The following is a 14,506-nucleotide window of genomic DNA, read 5'->3' on the forward strand; positions in this document are numbered from 1 at the left end:
ACACACATTGTAATTGTGCGTCTGCCTAGTAAAAATAATAGAGTTGTTATATCGAAATCTACTTTACAACGGACTGCTGTGATTAGTTGCTGTGTTTTCAACTATAAAATTTGCTCATACAGAGTGACGTGATATGACTCAAGCCGATCGAAGATGAAATATGCGATAGTATACTACACAGAACACATAATGGCTGGCATTCTGTTAATAAAATAAAAGAGTCCTTCTGAATATTGATGCCATCTGCAAATACAATCAGCAAAGAGAGGCGATGAACAGTTGATGTGTGTGACTGACATTTCATTTGTGTGCACTGGACAACCTTTATTTCGGTTTGAAGGATATTAATAAGCAATATAAACAGATTTAATATGTGTCAACTTCTACTTTTATTTGGGCAAGAATTTACAGTTTTGAAAGTAAATTTGTGCATTGAACAGTGATGTACGGAGCAATATTTTTGGTCGAATAAGCTGAAGAGAATTATTTATAATAATAATAATAATAATAATAATAATAATAATAATAATAATAATAATAATAATAATTGAAACGTACAACAGAGTTCGTATAGGCCAGTTTCTGTCAGATGCATTTCCAATTCACTGTGGGCTAAAGCAAGGAGATGCACTATCACCTTTACTTTTTAACTTTGCTCTAGAATACGCCATTAGGAAAGTCCAGGATAACAGAGAGGGGTTTGGAATTGAACGGGTTACATCAGCTGCTTGTCTATGCGGATGACGTGAAAATGTTAGGAGAAAATCCACAAACGATTAGGGAAAACAAGGGAATTTTACTGGAAGCAAGTAAAGAGATAGGTTTGGAAGTAAATCCCGAAAAGACAAAGTATATGATTATGTCTTGTGACGAGAATATTGTACGAAATGGAAATATAAAAATTGGAAATTTACTTTTCGAAGAGGTAAAGAAGTTCAAATGTCTTGGAGCAACAGTAACAAATATAAATGATACTCGGGAGGAAATTAAACACAGAATACATATGGGAAATGCCTGTTATTATTCGGTTGAGAAGCTTTTATCATCCAGTCTGTTGTCAAAAATCTGAAAGTTAGAATTTATAAAACAGTTATTTTACCGGTTGTTCTGTATGGTTGTGAAACTTGGACTCTTACTTTGAGAAAGGAACACAGGTTACGTGTTTTTGAGAATAAGGTTCTCAGGAAAATATTTGGGGCTAAGAGGGATGAAGTTACAGGAGAATGGAGAAAGTTACACAACACAGAACTGCACGCATTGCATTCTTCACCTGACATAATTAGGAACATTAAATCCAGACGTTTGAGATGGGCAGGGCATGTAGCACGTATGGGCGAATCCAGAAATGCATATAGAGTGTTAGTTGGGAGGCCGGAGGGAAAAAGTCCTCTATGGAGGCCGAGACGTAGATGGGAAGATAATATTAAAATGGATTTGTGGGAGGTGGGATATGATGGTAGAGACTGGATTAATCTTGCTCAGGTTAGGGATCGATGGCGGGCTTATGTGAGAGCGGCAATGAACTTCCGGTTTCCTTAAAAGCCAGTAAGTAACTAAGTAATTAAGTAAGTAAGTAAGTAAGTAAGTAAGTAAGTAAGTAAGTAATAATAATAATAATAATAATAATAATAATAATAATTAATAATCTATATACCAATAAATCTGTAGCCGAAATTTTTCTGGTAATTTTCGATTTTCCAAAAATAATTGGTCCTAACTTATACAATTAACCACCATGAAACCGAAAATCGCTTTTTTGAAATTTTTGTTTGTATATCTGTCTGTCTGTCTGTCTGTTTGTTACCTTTTCACGCGATAATGGCTGAACGGATTTCGATGAAAATTGGAATATAAGTTAAGTTCGTTATAACTTAGATGTTAGGCTATATGGCATTTAAAATACATTATTTAAAAGGGGGGGGGGTTATAAGGGGATCTGAATTAAATAAATCGAAATATCTCGCTTATTATTGATTTTTGTGAAAAATGTTACATAACAAAAGGTTCTTTAAAAATAATTTCCGATAAGTTTTATTCCTTGAAAAATTTTGATAGGACTGATATTTAATGAGATAAATGAGTTTTAAAATTAAAATAACTGCCATCTAAGGCCGTATAATGAATTAAAAAACAAATGACCTCGTCTATAAGGGGCCTTGGACAGCAACAATCGAAAGCTATGAAAGATAGCCTACAGAGAATGTTTCTGTGTTTGTATGAAGTAATATCAGAAGCTAAATTAATCGATTTGTATAATTAATTATTAATTCACCATTGGAAAGTGTAGTTTCTCTAGATGGACATAATGCTATAATGTTATTACAGTAACTTCTGAGTGAATTGAGGACAGGTAAGATTAAAACAGAATCTTATGCACAGAAAACTTGATAAGCTATTCCGTACATTCGTTTCCTGTATTTCCTAAAATAATTTTTATGACCAAATGAGTGGTCTCTGGATCAAAATGATCGCATTTTAATTATGCAAATACAATTTAAATTAAGTAAAATAATAAACGATTTATCCTTATATCAAACACGAATGTTCCCTGGATCAAATGTCCTATTTTAATTATGTAATTACTTTATATTTATTTCTAACGGGTGCAGCGGAGCGCACGGGTACGGCTAGTAATAATAATAATAATAATAATAATAATAATAATAATAAAAATAAAAATCTAAAAATCCCATAAAGGAAAATGACCTCTCTCAATATTGAGGATAGCTTTGTCTTCTCGTATTCCACATATGAGCTATGCACGTAGAGTCTTTCTATCTAGTGGGCAAGGCCGTAGTCCAGGTAACAAAGGTTTACTTCAGGATCTCTGACTCACCCGTGGCATCCCAACAAATCTTCATAATCTCATCGCATCACGGGTGTAGCGTAATGCATCCTAATTTAGATTATTTAAAGTCTATTTGTATAGTCACTTAACAAGTATTTACAAGTCCTAGTTAGTACTACACCAGTGGTCGTCAGCACTCACTGAAATGGGTATCGGGTGAGGAGTGTATCAGTCAACGCAACATGTACTGTCATGCAGAAGGGAGAGGGAGAAAGCTGCCGTAGCTAGTGCTGGCGATCGGTGGAGAGCAGTCAGTAATGGTAGACGAGGACGCCATTTGCAGCATCGTTAAACATCATCATGTCGTAATTCCTATGATAGTCAATTAATTGTGTTACAAGTTTTTAGATTCATAGATAAATGTCTAAGGAAAACATAGAAAATAATTTCGAAATCAAAATCTTTTTTTTTTTTTTTTTTTTTTTTTTTTTTTTTTTTTTTTTTTTTTTTGGAAAGTGAGAAAAATATACTAACTTAAGTGACCTGTTCAAAATAGACACTAGCACTCTCAAAAGTTGGTAAGCGGCAAACTTTTTTATTTTTCACTTTAGGTGGAGGGTCAAGGCGAGAGAAATGTTTAGAAAGAATGAAAATTAGTTTTAGAAGTGGTTGATATTGAAAATCTTGACTAGTTTTCGTGTTAGGGCGAGTTAAACAAAGCAGTATTTTCGCCTGGCGGACTGAACTTTTGTCTGTTAGAACTGAGGATTCTCTTATAAATCATCGCGGTGATTTAAAATTTCTTTTCCAAATGTTTCCACTGCTCAAAGTTTTCAAGTTAATAGTGAGTTTTGAAATTTAATCAAGTTAGTTCTATTACGTAAATAACATTTATGCGGATTAAACACAAGTGTGAGATTCTTTGAAATTCAGAAAAATGAAAAAATATCGTAGTAGACTAGTCTGATCTTTATATTTAGTATTATTATTATTATTATTATTATTATTATTATTATTATTATTATTATTATTATTATGTGGACTGAAGCTGCCTTGTTTCATTTTCCTGCCCTATTACAAGAGTCATTCCACTTCAAACCTATCAAGATTTTATATTGTTATCTTCAATTTTTTTGGGCACTTCTGACTCTGAAAAAAATTTGATCCGTATATATTTTTTTCTAGAAATCTAATGTCGGCAGATATTAAATTACGAAATTTTCGAAAAACCGTTTCTTCCAATTCCTCGGATCCACCCACCCATCCATCCACCCATCCATTCATCCATCCACCCATCCATTCATCCATCCATCCATCCATCCATCCATCCATCCATCCATCCATCCATCTCCGATTCTGATCATTCATATTATTTAGTTTTGGGCTCAGATGAAAGGTAATAATCCTAGTGAAATAATGAAATATTCTACAGGATGATCCGTTTGGATATGGATAAAATAAAAGCACCGTAAAACATTTACGACTTAGCTTTATTTATTGAAACTTTGTGCATGCATCACTGAAAGATTGGAGATCTCTCAGAGCTCATTATGACCCCCATTGCGCACCCTGCACAACTCATAAAGGTGATGCAATTCAGCCCATGCCCGTTGTAACATAAGAGGTGTGATTTGTTGAAAAGCTTGAGTAATTTTTACTCTCAGATCATCAATGTTCCTGGGTTTCTGTGAATAGATAATGTCTTTAACAAAACGCTACACGAAGAAGTCAGGAGGGGGTAGATCTGGGGAGTTTGGGGACCAAGCCAAGAGATAGCTGCTTCTTGTACTGGGTTTCGCCTGCGACCTCCTCCATGTTTTTTTTTTTAACACAGAACCTGTTTCTACAAATGTTCGACACCACAGTCCACACCTGTGGAGTAACGGTCAGCGCGTCTGGCCGCGAAACCAGGTGGCCCGGGTTCGAATCCCGGTCGGGGCAAGTTACCTGGTTGAGGTTTTTTCCAGGGTTTTCCCTCAACCCAATACGAGCCAATGCTGGGTAACTTTCGGTGCTGGACCCCGGACTCATTTCACCGGCATTATCACCTTATTTAATTCAGGCGCTAAATAACCTAAATGTTGATACAGCGTCGTAAAATAACCCAATAAAATAAATCGACATCACAACATTATGGAATCGTATTTAGGTATATTATGCACACTATACTCATGTCGAAATTCCCTTCGAACTCTTTTAATACTCTCAAATTTAGCATACCAAAGAACACGTTGTGCCCACTGTTGATTTGTAGTAGCATTTTAATCATCTACGATTTTCATTTGTCCTTTCAACTTATGCATTGTTGATTGTCATATATGGAAACTCTCATCTTTTAATCATAATATAACCAGCAAGAAATTTGTTGTACTATCATAATAGCCTTATAATAATAAATTAATATTATCCATACCCAAACGGATCAGACTGTATATATATCAGGATTTGTGGCGTGTCCACTTCTTTCACTGGACCCCTCAATGGTTTTTCAGAAGAGAGATATATTTTTAGGTTATTGACATTATAAACTAACATGCTGAGTAGTTATTAATTATATAAAATATGCTTATTTTAATGCATACGTGAACACTCTGTGCTTCATTAAACTACCACTGCTGGCGTAATTTCTGGCACGAACGAAACCCCGTCACTGGAATGCTGCATACTCGTCAGCAGCCACGGATGAACTGGCGTGCTCACGGGTAAGAGACACTAGCCCGAAAGTGCACTGTGCTGATGACCGCTATGTTACATCCATACACCATAATATCCTTTATAAACTTTCTCAAGTCTTCTCGACATAAAGTTATCACGGTTTTGAGCTGTTCTACGCCAAAGACTGTCAGCGTTCTTTTTTATGTCGTCTGCCCATGTCGTCCTCGGTCTTCCTGGATGTCGTTCTGCAATCCTCGGGTCCCATATCTTGCTATATGTGCCCAGTACTTGTGGAAAGTCATACTGTGTGCCCTACCCATTTTCATTTCAATGTCTGTGCCGGTGATGCAGCTTCTTTTATCTGTGTTCTTTTCCTGATGTCTGTGTTTCTAATACACCCCTTCATTATTTTCAAGAATACATACAGAACATTGACAGGAGTTGCCACATACAGGGTGGAAGTGAAATAGTCTTGTAGATTGAAATGGATGATAAGGTACACTTAAATGAATAGAAAACCTATATTACGTTTTGTGATTAAATGCATGGTTAATTAGAAAACTGAGTTTAAAGTTCCAGCAGTCTGGCAACATCGCCGCTAACACACTCTTCTCGTGATACAGATGTAAGAAGTCAACGAACTCTGTGTTCTCTGACGCTTTGTTGCAACCAGCTCGCATCGTGTAATGGCTTGAACAGAGATTAAATTTACACGAAAACCATCCACGCTAATCAAATACGCCAAAAGGATAAATTATTCTTTATTAGATTTCCTATCGATATGAACAAAAATCACGATCCTGCACGCAATAGTTACCGAATAAGAGGTTGTTAAACATTTGGAAAAAAATTTTCTGAAAAAAAAAATACTATTAACTTTCCACCAATATGACATTAGGCCTATAGTTTTTGTTACATAAGCTATTTCCTCTCAAAATTTGGAAGGCTATTTCACATCCAGCCTGTATATATATTTAGTATTTTTTACCCAAAATACGTCTTTATTCGTACTGTGTACAGATGTTAAAGCGTGTATAAATAAAAAAAAAGATGCACAGTGAGGTCAATATAAAAAATTATCTTAAAATTATCTTCGTACACAATCCACTCTATATTGACATTTAGAGTGATTTATTAGAGAATGTATTCAACACTAATGTAGAAAAATGTTAGAAGAATTATCCTTGCATCAAAAACAGATGTTCCCTGAACCAATTGATTCTATTTTAATTATTTGTATATAATGACAATTAAGAAACATGTTAAAGGAATTATCCTTGCACCAAATGAGTGCTCACTGGACTAAAATGATCGTATTTTAATTATTTAAATACAATTTAAATTAAGTAGGCTAACATATTAAACGAAGCAACATATTAATATATTAAAACGTGCAAAGAATATTGTTAGTGAAGGAAAGAGGGTTTGTTTGGTGTCATGCTTACAGTAATCAACGGCTAAGGTCATTATTATGTTTTGATAATTTAAATTCTCTCCTGCGCTATTTGTATCGCACGTGCGCGTGAAGTACGATGTGGCAATGTTGTACGCTGGCTTGCTCTCTCTAATCTGTCTCTCTCGACGCAAACACTAGCAGACTACAGGCTCATTCACAATGAAAATTAAACATAACTCAAGCGTTAACTTAAAAATGTAAACGTTACGGTAAAATCAAGAGCATTCACGATGGGAACATAAACATAATCACAAACATACTTGGTAACCATGGAAACATAACAACGACGCCATTTCCTCATATTCTGTCGTATACTTCAGCGCTGCACGATTGTGTTCTGTTTGCAAATCACGTAAGCATAAGCATGAAAGTTTGGAGTTTGCAAACTTTCATGTTAACGTCTTACGGTAATGTCTATGTCAATGCTTATGTAAACCATTGTGAATGATCCCATTTGGTAGCCTGGGCGCAAACTTCTGTGTTTATGTTACAGTTATGTTTAATTTTCATTGTGCTCATTCACAATGAAAATTAAACATAACGTAAGCGTTAACTTAAAAATGTAAACGTAACGGTAAAATCAAAATCATTCACGATGGGAACATAAACATAACCGCAAAGATACTTGGTAACCATGGAAACATAACGATGTCATTTCCTCATATTCTGTCGTATACTTCAGCGCTCCACGATTGTGTTCTGTTTGCAAATCACGTAAACATAAGCATGAAAGTTTGGAGTTTGCAAACTTTCATGTTAACGTCTTACGGTAATGTTTATGTCAATGCTTATGTGAACCATTGTGAATGATCCCATTTGGTAGCCTGGGCGCAAACTTCTGTGTTTATGTTACGGTTATGTTTAATTTTCATTGTGCTCATTCACAATGAAAATTAAACATAACGTAAGCGTTAACTTAAAAATGTAAACGTTACGGTAAAATCAAGAGCATTCACGATGGGAACATAAACATAACCGCAAAGATACTTGGTAACCATGGAAACATAACAACGACGCCATTTCCTCATATTCTGTCGTATACTTCAGCGCTCCACGATTGTGTTCTGTTTGCAAATCACGTAAGCATAAGCATGAAAGTTTGGAGTTTGCAAACTTTCATGTTAACGTCTTACGGTAATGTCTATGTCAATGCTTATGTGAACCATTGTGAATGATCCCATTTGGTAGCCTGGGCGCAAACTTCTGTGTTTATGTTACGGTTATGTTTAATTTTCATTGTGCTCATTCACAATGAAAATTAAACATAACGTAAGCGTTAACTTAAAAATGTAAACGTTACGGTAAAATCAAGAGCATTCACGATGGGAACATAAACATAACCGCAAAGATACTTGGTAACCATGGAAACATAACAACGACGCCATTTCCTCATATTCTGTCGTATGTATCAGCGCTCCACGATTGTGTACTGTTTGCAAATCACGTTAAGCATAAGCATTAAAGTTTGGAGTTCGCAAACGTCTTACGGTAATGTCTATGTCAATGCTTGTGTGAATCATTGTGAATGATCCCATTTGGTAGCCTGGGCGAAAACTTCTGTGTTTATGTTACGGATATGTTTAATTTTCATTGTAAGTGTTCCGAATTGCCGTCGACTCTATACTTGTTCTTTTGAAAGATGGGACATGACAGTTAAGCGGCCGAGCTTGGAACTACAGTGCTATGTTGCCAATATGGACTACCATGCTCCCAGCTGATGGAAGCTAGCAATTGACGTTAAGATGGCTGACGTTAAAACATTCATTGACAGTTGACGCGAAGGTAAGAAAACAATACAAAATCGAAAGAGAATAAGAGACGAAACGTACCAATGCTAACATTGTGTGCACAATAAATGTCGCCAATAGAGCTATGAAGCACTCAAGACGCGGAAACGGTAAGTTTGGCAACTCAACCGTTGTTACCATAGCAACAGGCCTACCACACTATGTGACATTCAGTTGTTTTTCTGATCGCAACGCTCCTGTCATGTCCCATCTTTCAAAAAAACAAAAATAGGTATCTACAATTTCACCTTTCCCCAGGTTAGAACTCCTCAATCCCTAAAGGCTCATTCACAATGAAAATTAAACATAACGTAAGCGTTAACTTAAGAATGTAAACGTTACGGTAAAATCAAGAAGTCATACCATCATTCAAGATGAGGACATAAACATAACCTAAAACATACTTGGTAACCATGGAAACATAACAACGATGTCATTTCCTCATATTCTGTCGTATACTTCAGCGCTCCACGATTGTGTACTGTTTGCAAATCACGTAAGCATAAGCACGAAAGTTTGGAGTTTGCAAACTTTCATGTTAACGTCTTACGATAATGTTTATGTCAATGCTTATGTGAATCATTGTGAATGATCCCATTTGGTAGCCTGGGCGCAAACTTCTGTGTTTATGTTACGATTATGTTTAATTTTCATTGTGAATGGGCCTGTACCCCCTTCCGAATTGCCGTCGACTCTAGGGGCCGTATTCATAGACAGTTTTAGCGCGGGTTTCCGGTGGATGATCAGCGTTTTTTCGTATTCATAAACCAGTCTTAGCGACAGGATATAATTTGAATTCTGTACTAGTAACCAGTGGATAGCCGGAGCTAGCTTAGTACGCTCGTAGCGCGTGCTGCGAAATGTCTATGAATAGCACCATAGGAGTCCACACCTGTGGAGTAACGGTTAGCGCGTCTGGCCGCGAAACCAGGTGGCCCGGGTTCGAATCCCGTTCGGGGCAAGTTACCTGGTTGAAGTTTTTTCCGGGGTTTTCCCTCAACCCAATACGAGTAAATGCTGGGTAACTTTCGGTGCTGGACCCCCGACTCATTTCACCGGCATTATCACCTTCATTTCATTCAGACGCTAAATAACCTAGATGTTGATACAGCGTCGTAAAATAACCCAATAAAATAAAATAAATCTAGGTATCTACAATTTCACCTTTCCCCAGGTTAGAACTCCTCAATCCCTTACAATAATAGCCAACGTCCAGGAAGTTAAGAAGAAGGTGGGTTAGGTTCATGTTAAAATGAAAGAAGACGTTTAGAAAATGTTAGTACTGCGTTAGGATACGCACCACTGGCTATGTGACTTTATTAAAAACCAATGTATGGCGTATACATACGTAGTTGTAGCAAGTACGATACAATATTCTTATTAGGAATTGTGGACTTCAGTTCTCGACGGAGTTGTTGCCCTCCGCGGAGAGGGTTGCTACGTCTTGAGGGGCCTTCCTTCTGAAGCGCTCGCTGACGTCCTCGGATGGCATCTCAGAGATGTCCCGCCACGAATCGCAGGGAAAGTAGAACTGCAAGCATGATGACAGATCTTAGTAGTGTGATAGCTCTGCATTTGCAGACACTGATCATGCCGCTGAGAAAGAAGAGGAAGGCAGCAATGAAAAGACGACTGAATAATGTTCTGCATTAAATGTTTCTCCTTCTATGTTGTACCATGTTTAGCCCTATTTCACCATTTCAAAATAGTGTAAAATGCTTTCATTGAACACACTCCAGAATTAGACAAATCGGTCCCTATCCTGAGCATGATTAATCCAGTCCATCTACGTCTCGGCATTGCCAAAGACTTTTCTTCCTCAGATCTCCAAACTGCAATTCTAGATCCATCTATACGTGCTACACGCCCTGCCCATCTCAAACGTCTGGATTTAATATTCCTAATTATGTCAGGTGAAGAATACAATACCTGCAGTTCTGCGTTGTGTATCTTTCTCCATTCTCCTGTAAATTCCTTCCTCTTAGCCCCAAATATTTTCCTAAGCACCTTATTCTCGAATACCCTTCACCTCTGTTCCTCTCTCAAAGTGAGAGTCCAAGTTTCACAACCATACAGAACAACCGGTAATATAACTTAATAAATTCTAACTTTCAGTTTTTTTTAAAGCAGACTAGATGACAAAACCTTCTCAACCGAATAATAGCAGGCATTTACCATATTTATTCTGGATTTAATTTCCTTTCCAGTGTCATTTATATTTGTTACTGTTGCTCCAAGATAATTGAATTTTTCCATCTTTCCAAAGGATAAATTTCCAATTTTTATATTTCCATTTCGTATCATGTTCTGGTCACGAAATATAATCATATACTTTGTTTTTATTCTGAATTTACTTCAAAAACTACCTCACTACTTATTTATGACTTTTAAGTAACCCAGACGCTCATTGCTGCCCGCACATAAGCCTACCATAGGTCCCTATCCTAAGCAAGATTAATTCAGTCTCTACAATCATATCTCACCACCCTCAAATCCATTTAATATTATCCTCCCATCTACGTCTCGGCATCCCCAAAGACTTTTCTTCCTCAGATCTCGAAACTGCAATTCTGGATTCACTCATAAGTGCTACACGCCCTGCCCATCTCAAACGTCTGGATTTAATGTTCCTAATTATGTCAGGTGACGATTACAATGCGTGCAGTTCTGTGTTGTGTAACTTTCTTCATTCTTCTGTAACTTCTTCCCTCTTAGCGCCAAATATTTTCCTAAGCACCTTATTCTCGAATACCCTTAACCTCTGTTCCCCTCTCAAAGTGAAACTACAAGTTTCACAACCATACTATAACTGTTTTATAAATTCTAACATTCAGTATTTTTAAAGCAGACTAGATGACAAAAGCTTCTAACCGAATAATAACAGGCATTTCCCATATTTATTCTGCATTTAATTTCCTCTCGAGTGTAATTTATATTTGAAGAGTCCACTGCAAGAAAAATGGATGCCATTTGGAATACATTTTGCAGGAGAAGCAATTGAAAGTTTCAAATGCTTAGCGCTCAAAGCTTAACTGTGATTTTCCGATCATTACTGGACAATTACTATTAGTGTTAATGCCATATAACTCTGTATTTACGTTCTATATGTCTTAAGCTATGTATTGACAGTCTTGGTTCATTTTCGACAACAAAGTGACATCCATCATTCTTGCAGTGGACTCTTCATTTGTTACTGTTGCTCCAAGATATTAGAATTTTTCCATCTTTCCAAAGGACAAATTTCCAATTTTTATATTTCCATTTCGTACCATGTTCTGGTCACGAGATATAATCATATACTTTGTTTTTTTTTTTCCGGAATTTAATCTACTTCAAAAACTACCTCGCTACTTACTTATGGCTTTTAAGGAACCCAGACGTTCATTGCCGCCCTCACAGAAGCCTACCATAGGTCTTTATCCTGAACAAGATTAATTCAGTCTTTACCATCGTATCCCACCTTCTTCAAATCCATTTTAATATTATCCTCGCGTCTATGTCTCGGCATCCCCGAAGGTATTTTTCCCTCCGGCCTCCCAACTAACACTTTATATGCATTTCTGCATTCGCCCATACGTGCTACATGCCCTGCCCATCTCAAAAGTCTAGATTTAGTGTTCCTAATTATATCAGGTGAAGAATACAATGCGTGCAGTTCTGCTTTGTGTAACTTTCTCAATTCTCCTGTAACGTCATCCCTCTTAGCCTCAAATATTTTCCTAAGCGCCTTATTCTCTGAAAGTGAGAGTCCTCACTGCTTGCTTCGAGTAAAGTTCCCGACTTTTCCCTAATAGTTTGTGAATTTTCTGCTAACATATTCACGTCTTCACTACAGCAACATTTCTCTCTTTTGTTGTAGGCTTTGCAGACATTACCTGTTGGGGGTTGCGGGCGCCTAGTAGAAATCTGATCCTCTGCAGCTGGCTGCAAGGATTGGAAATGACGGCAGTGTCCTCGGCGTTCTGCAGAAGTCCTGCGGCAGACACGGATGAAGGGATGAGCATGGGTGGCACAGGACCGGCTCTTTTGCGACCGTTGGTCCACCCGCGAGAGTACTGGAACGTCTGCGCCAGGATGGCTCCGGTCAGACAGCTGAGGATGAGCAGAAGTCCTGGCAGCTTGTTGGATCTGCTGCGGGAAGCTGAGGATCTGTGGAAGTGCATGGCTTCGAGCTGCAATTGAGAGAAAATTCCATATACAGGGTGAGTCAGAAATATCGCTACACGTTTGATCGGTTCCTGTGATGACAATATTATGGCTACCGAAAATAAGACATTGTAGTTGGAAAGACAATTCTTCGAATTAAAGGACAGTATACCAACCGGTCCACACCTGTGGAGTAACGGTCAGCGCGTCTGGCCGCGAAACCAGGTGGCCCGGCTTCGAATCCCGGTCGGGGCAAGTTACCTGGTTGAGGTTTTTTCCGGGGTTTTCCCTCAACCCAATACGAGTAAAAGCTGGGTAACTTTCGGTGCTGGACCCCGGACTCATTTCACCGGCATTATCACCTTCATTTCATTCAGACGCTACCTAACCTAGATGTTGATACAGCGTCGTAAAATAACCCAATAAAATAAATATATACCAACCAGAGTCTATTGCCTCAAACTGCTCGTCGTTCAAATCGGAAAATAAAATTAACATTCCCAACAATCCTTCCCATCCAATCATTGCCCAAACATAATGATAGTTGTATCGATTAACACTTTCGTTTAAGTAGAAGTTTGAGAAGATTAGATTAGACTGAAAATTTAATTGGAGGTGCAGTGTAATTATTTAAGTTGTGTCATGTAATTAATTAAGATGATATGTAATTAAGTTCGTATGTAATTAATTAAAGTGATATGTAATTACTTAAATTGGTAATAGGTGGGTGAAATAGAAGTACTTATAAGTTATATTTACTTTTGCTTATCGTAGGCATTATTACAGAATAGTTTTTATTTATAGTCCTAGGTTTATTGCATCTACTATTTATAGATTTACGTTTATTTTATTTTATTTCATTTACGTTTGTTTTATTTTATTTCATTTTATGTAATTGTAATTATTGTATATTATATATCACTACTACCGGGTGTATACCCAAATGTAGTGTTAATAAATACATACAAAAGAACACAGCTTCATCAGTAGAGCCAGGATTCGTATGCAAATGCATATTTTACTACAGACCAATTAAAATAATGAAAAAACATTTCTATACATATTTTGAGCGTCTGTGATGACGAATATGCAAAGTTAATAATTCTGGAGTTTCTGCTTATAATACAGCGTGTCCCTTTCAAACCTCCCACATTTTAATTAATAATTGCTAACAAAGTATGCGGAATTATGAAATGAGACTGGTATTAAAAGAAAGAGAAACTCAAAGAATTCTTATTTAATTTGTTTGAAGTTAATTCATCTGTCACATGTTGGGCAACAATGGCATAAAATAAAATGGCGACTCCGCAGCAACGCGCACAAACTATTTTCTGGTATACATAGACGTAATCAATAATTACAGTGTTTGAAGGAACTGGGTCTGTTAATATGCCACATACTGTTAATCGTAAGCGTCTTTCTGAAACCGAAGCTACTGTCAGCGCTGCTACGAGAGCAAGTTCCAAGAAAAGGCTCAGACGACTGTCTGCAGAGATGGCATGCACAACATGTCAACGAATCTGGTGTGGTCGAGGAGGGCCAATTATGTGGCCTCCAAATTCCCCAGACCTGACAACATCCGATTTCTTTCTCTGGGGTTTCGTGAAGGATGATATATATGAACAGCGACTCAGGGATATTCATGATCTCAGAGCAAAGATTCTCTCAGCTTTT

At 37.2% G+C, this 14,506-nt stretch overlaps 1 protein-coding gene across 2 annotated transcripts in view; it reads right to left on the reverse strand.

Annotated features, from left to right (window-relative positions):
- Nucleotides 1–9,951: 9,951 nt before the first annotated feature.
- Nucleotides 9,952–14,506, reverse strand: part of Crz (Corazonin) — a 30,673-nt gene continuing 26,118 nt past the window's right edge. For both annotated transcript variants that reach the window (XM_069825016.1, XM_069825015.1), the window contains exons 2-3: nt 12,562–12,858; nt 9,952–10,217 (exon numbers count right to left, since the gene is read on the reverse strand). In XM_069825016.1, coding sequence (XP_069681117.1) covers nt 10,083–10,217; nt 12,562–12,849 — 423 coding nt within the window. In that variant the 5' untranslated portion in view covers nt 12,850–12,858 and the 3' untranslated portion in view covers nt 9,952–10,082. The remainder of the gene's footprint in view (nt 10,218–12,561; nt 12,859–14,506) is intronic.

Source organism: Periplaneta americana, chromosome 4, assembly GCF_040183065.1.
Source record: "Periplaneta americana isolate PAMFEO1 chromosome 4, P.americana_PAMFEO1_priV1, whole genome shotgun sequence".
Classification (NCBI taxonomy): Eukaryota; Metazoa; Arthropoda; class Insecta; order Blattodea; family Blattidae; genus Periplaneta; species Periplaneta americana.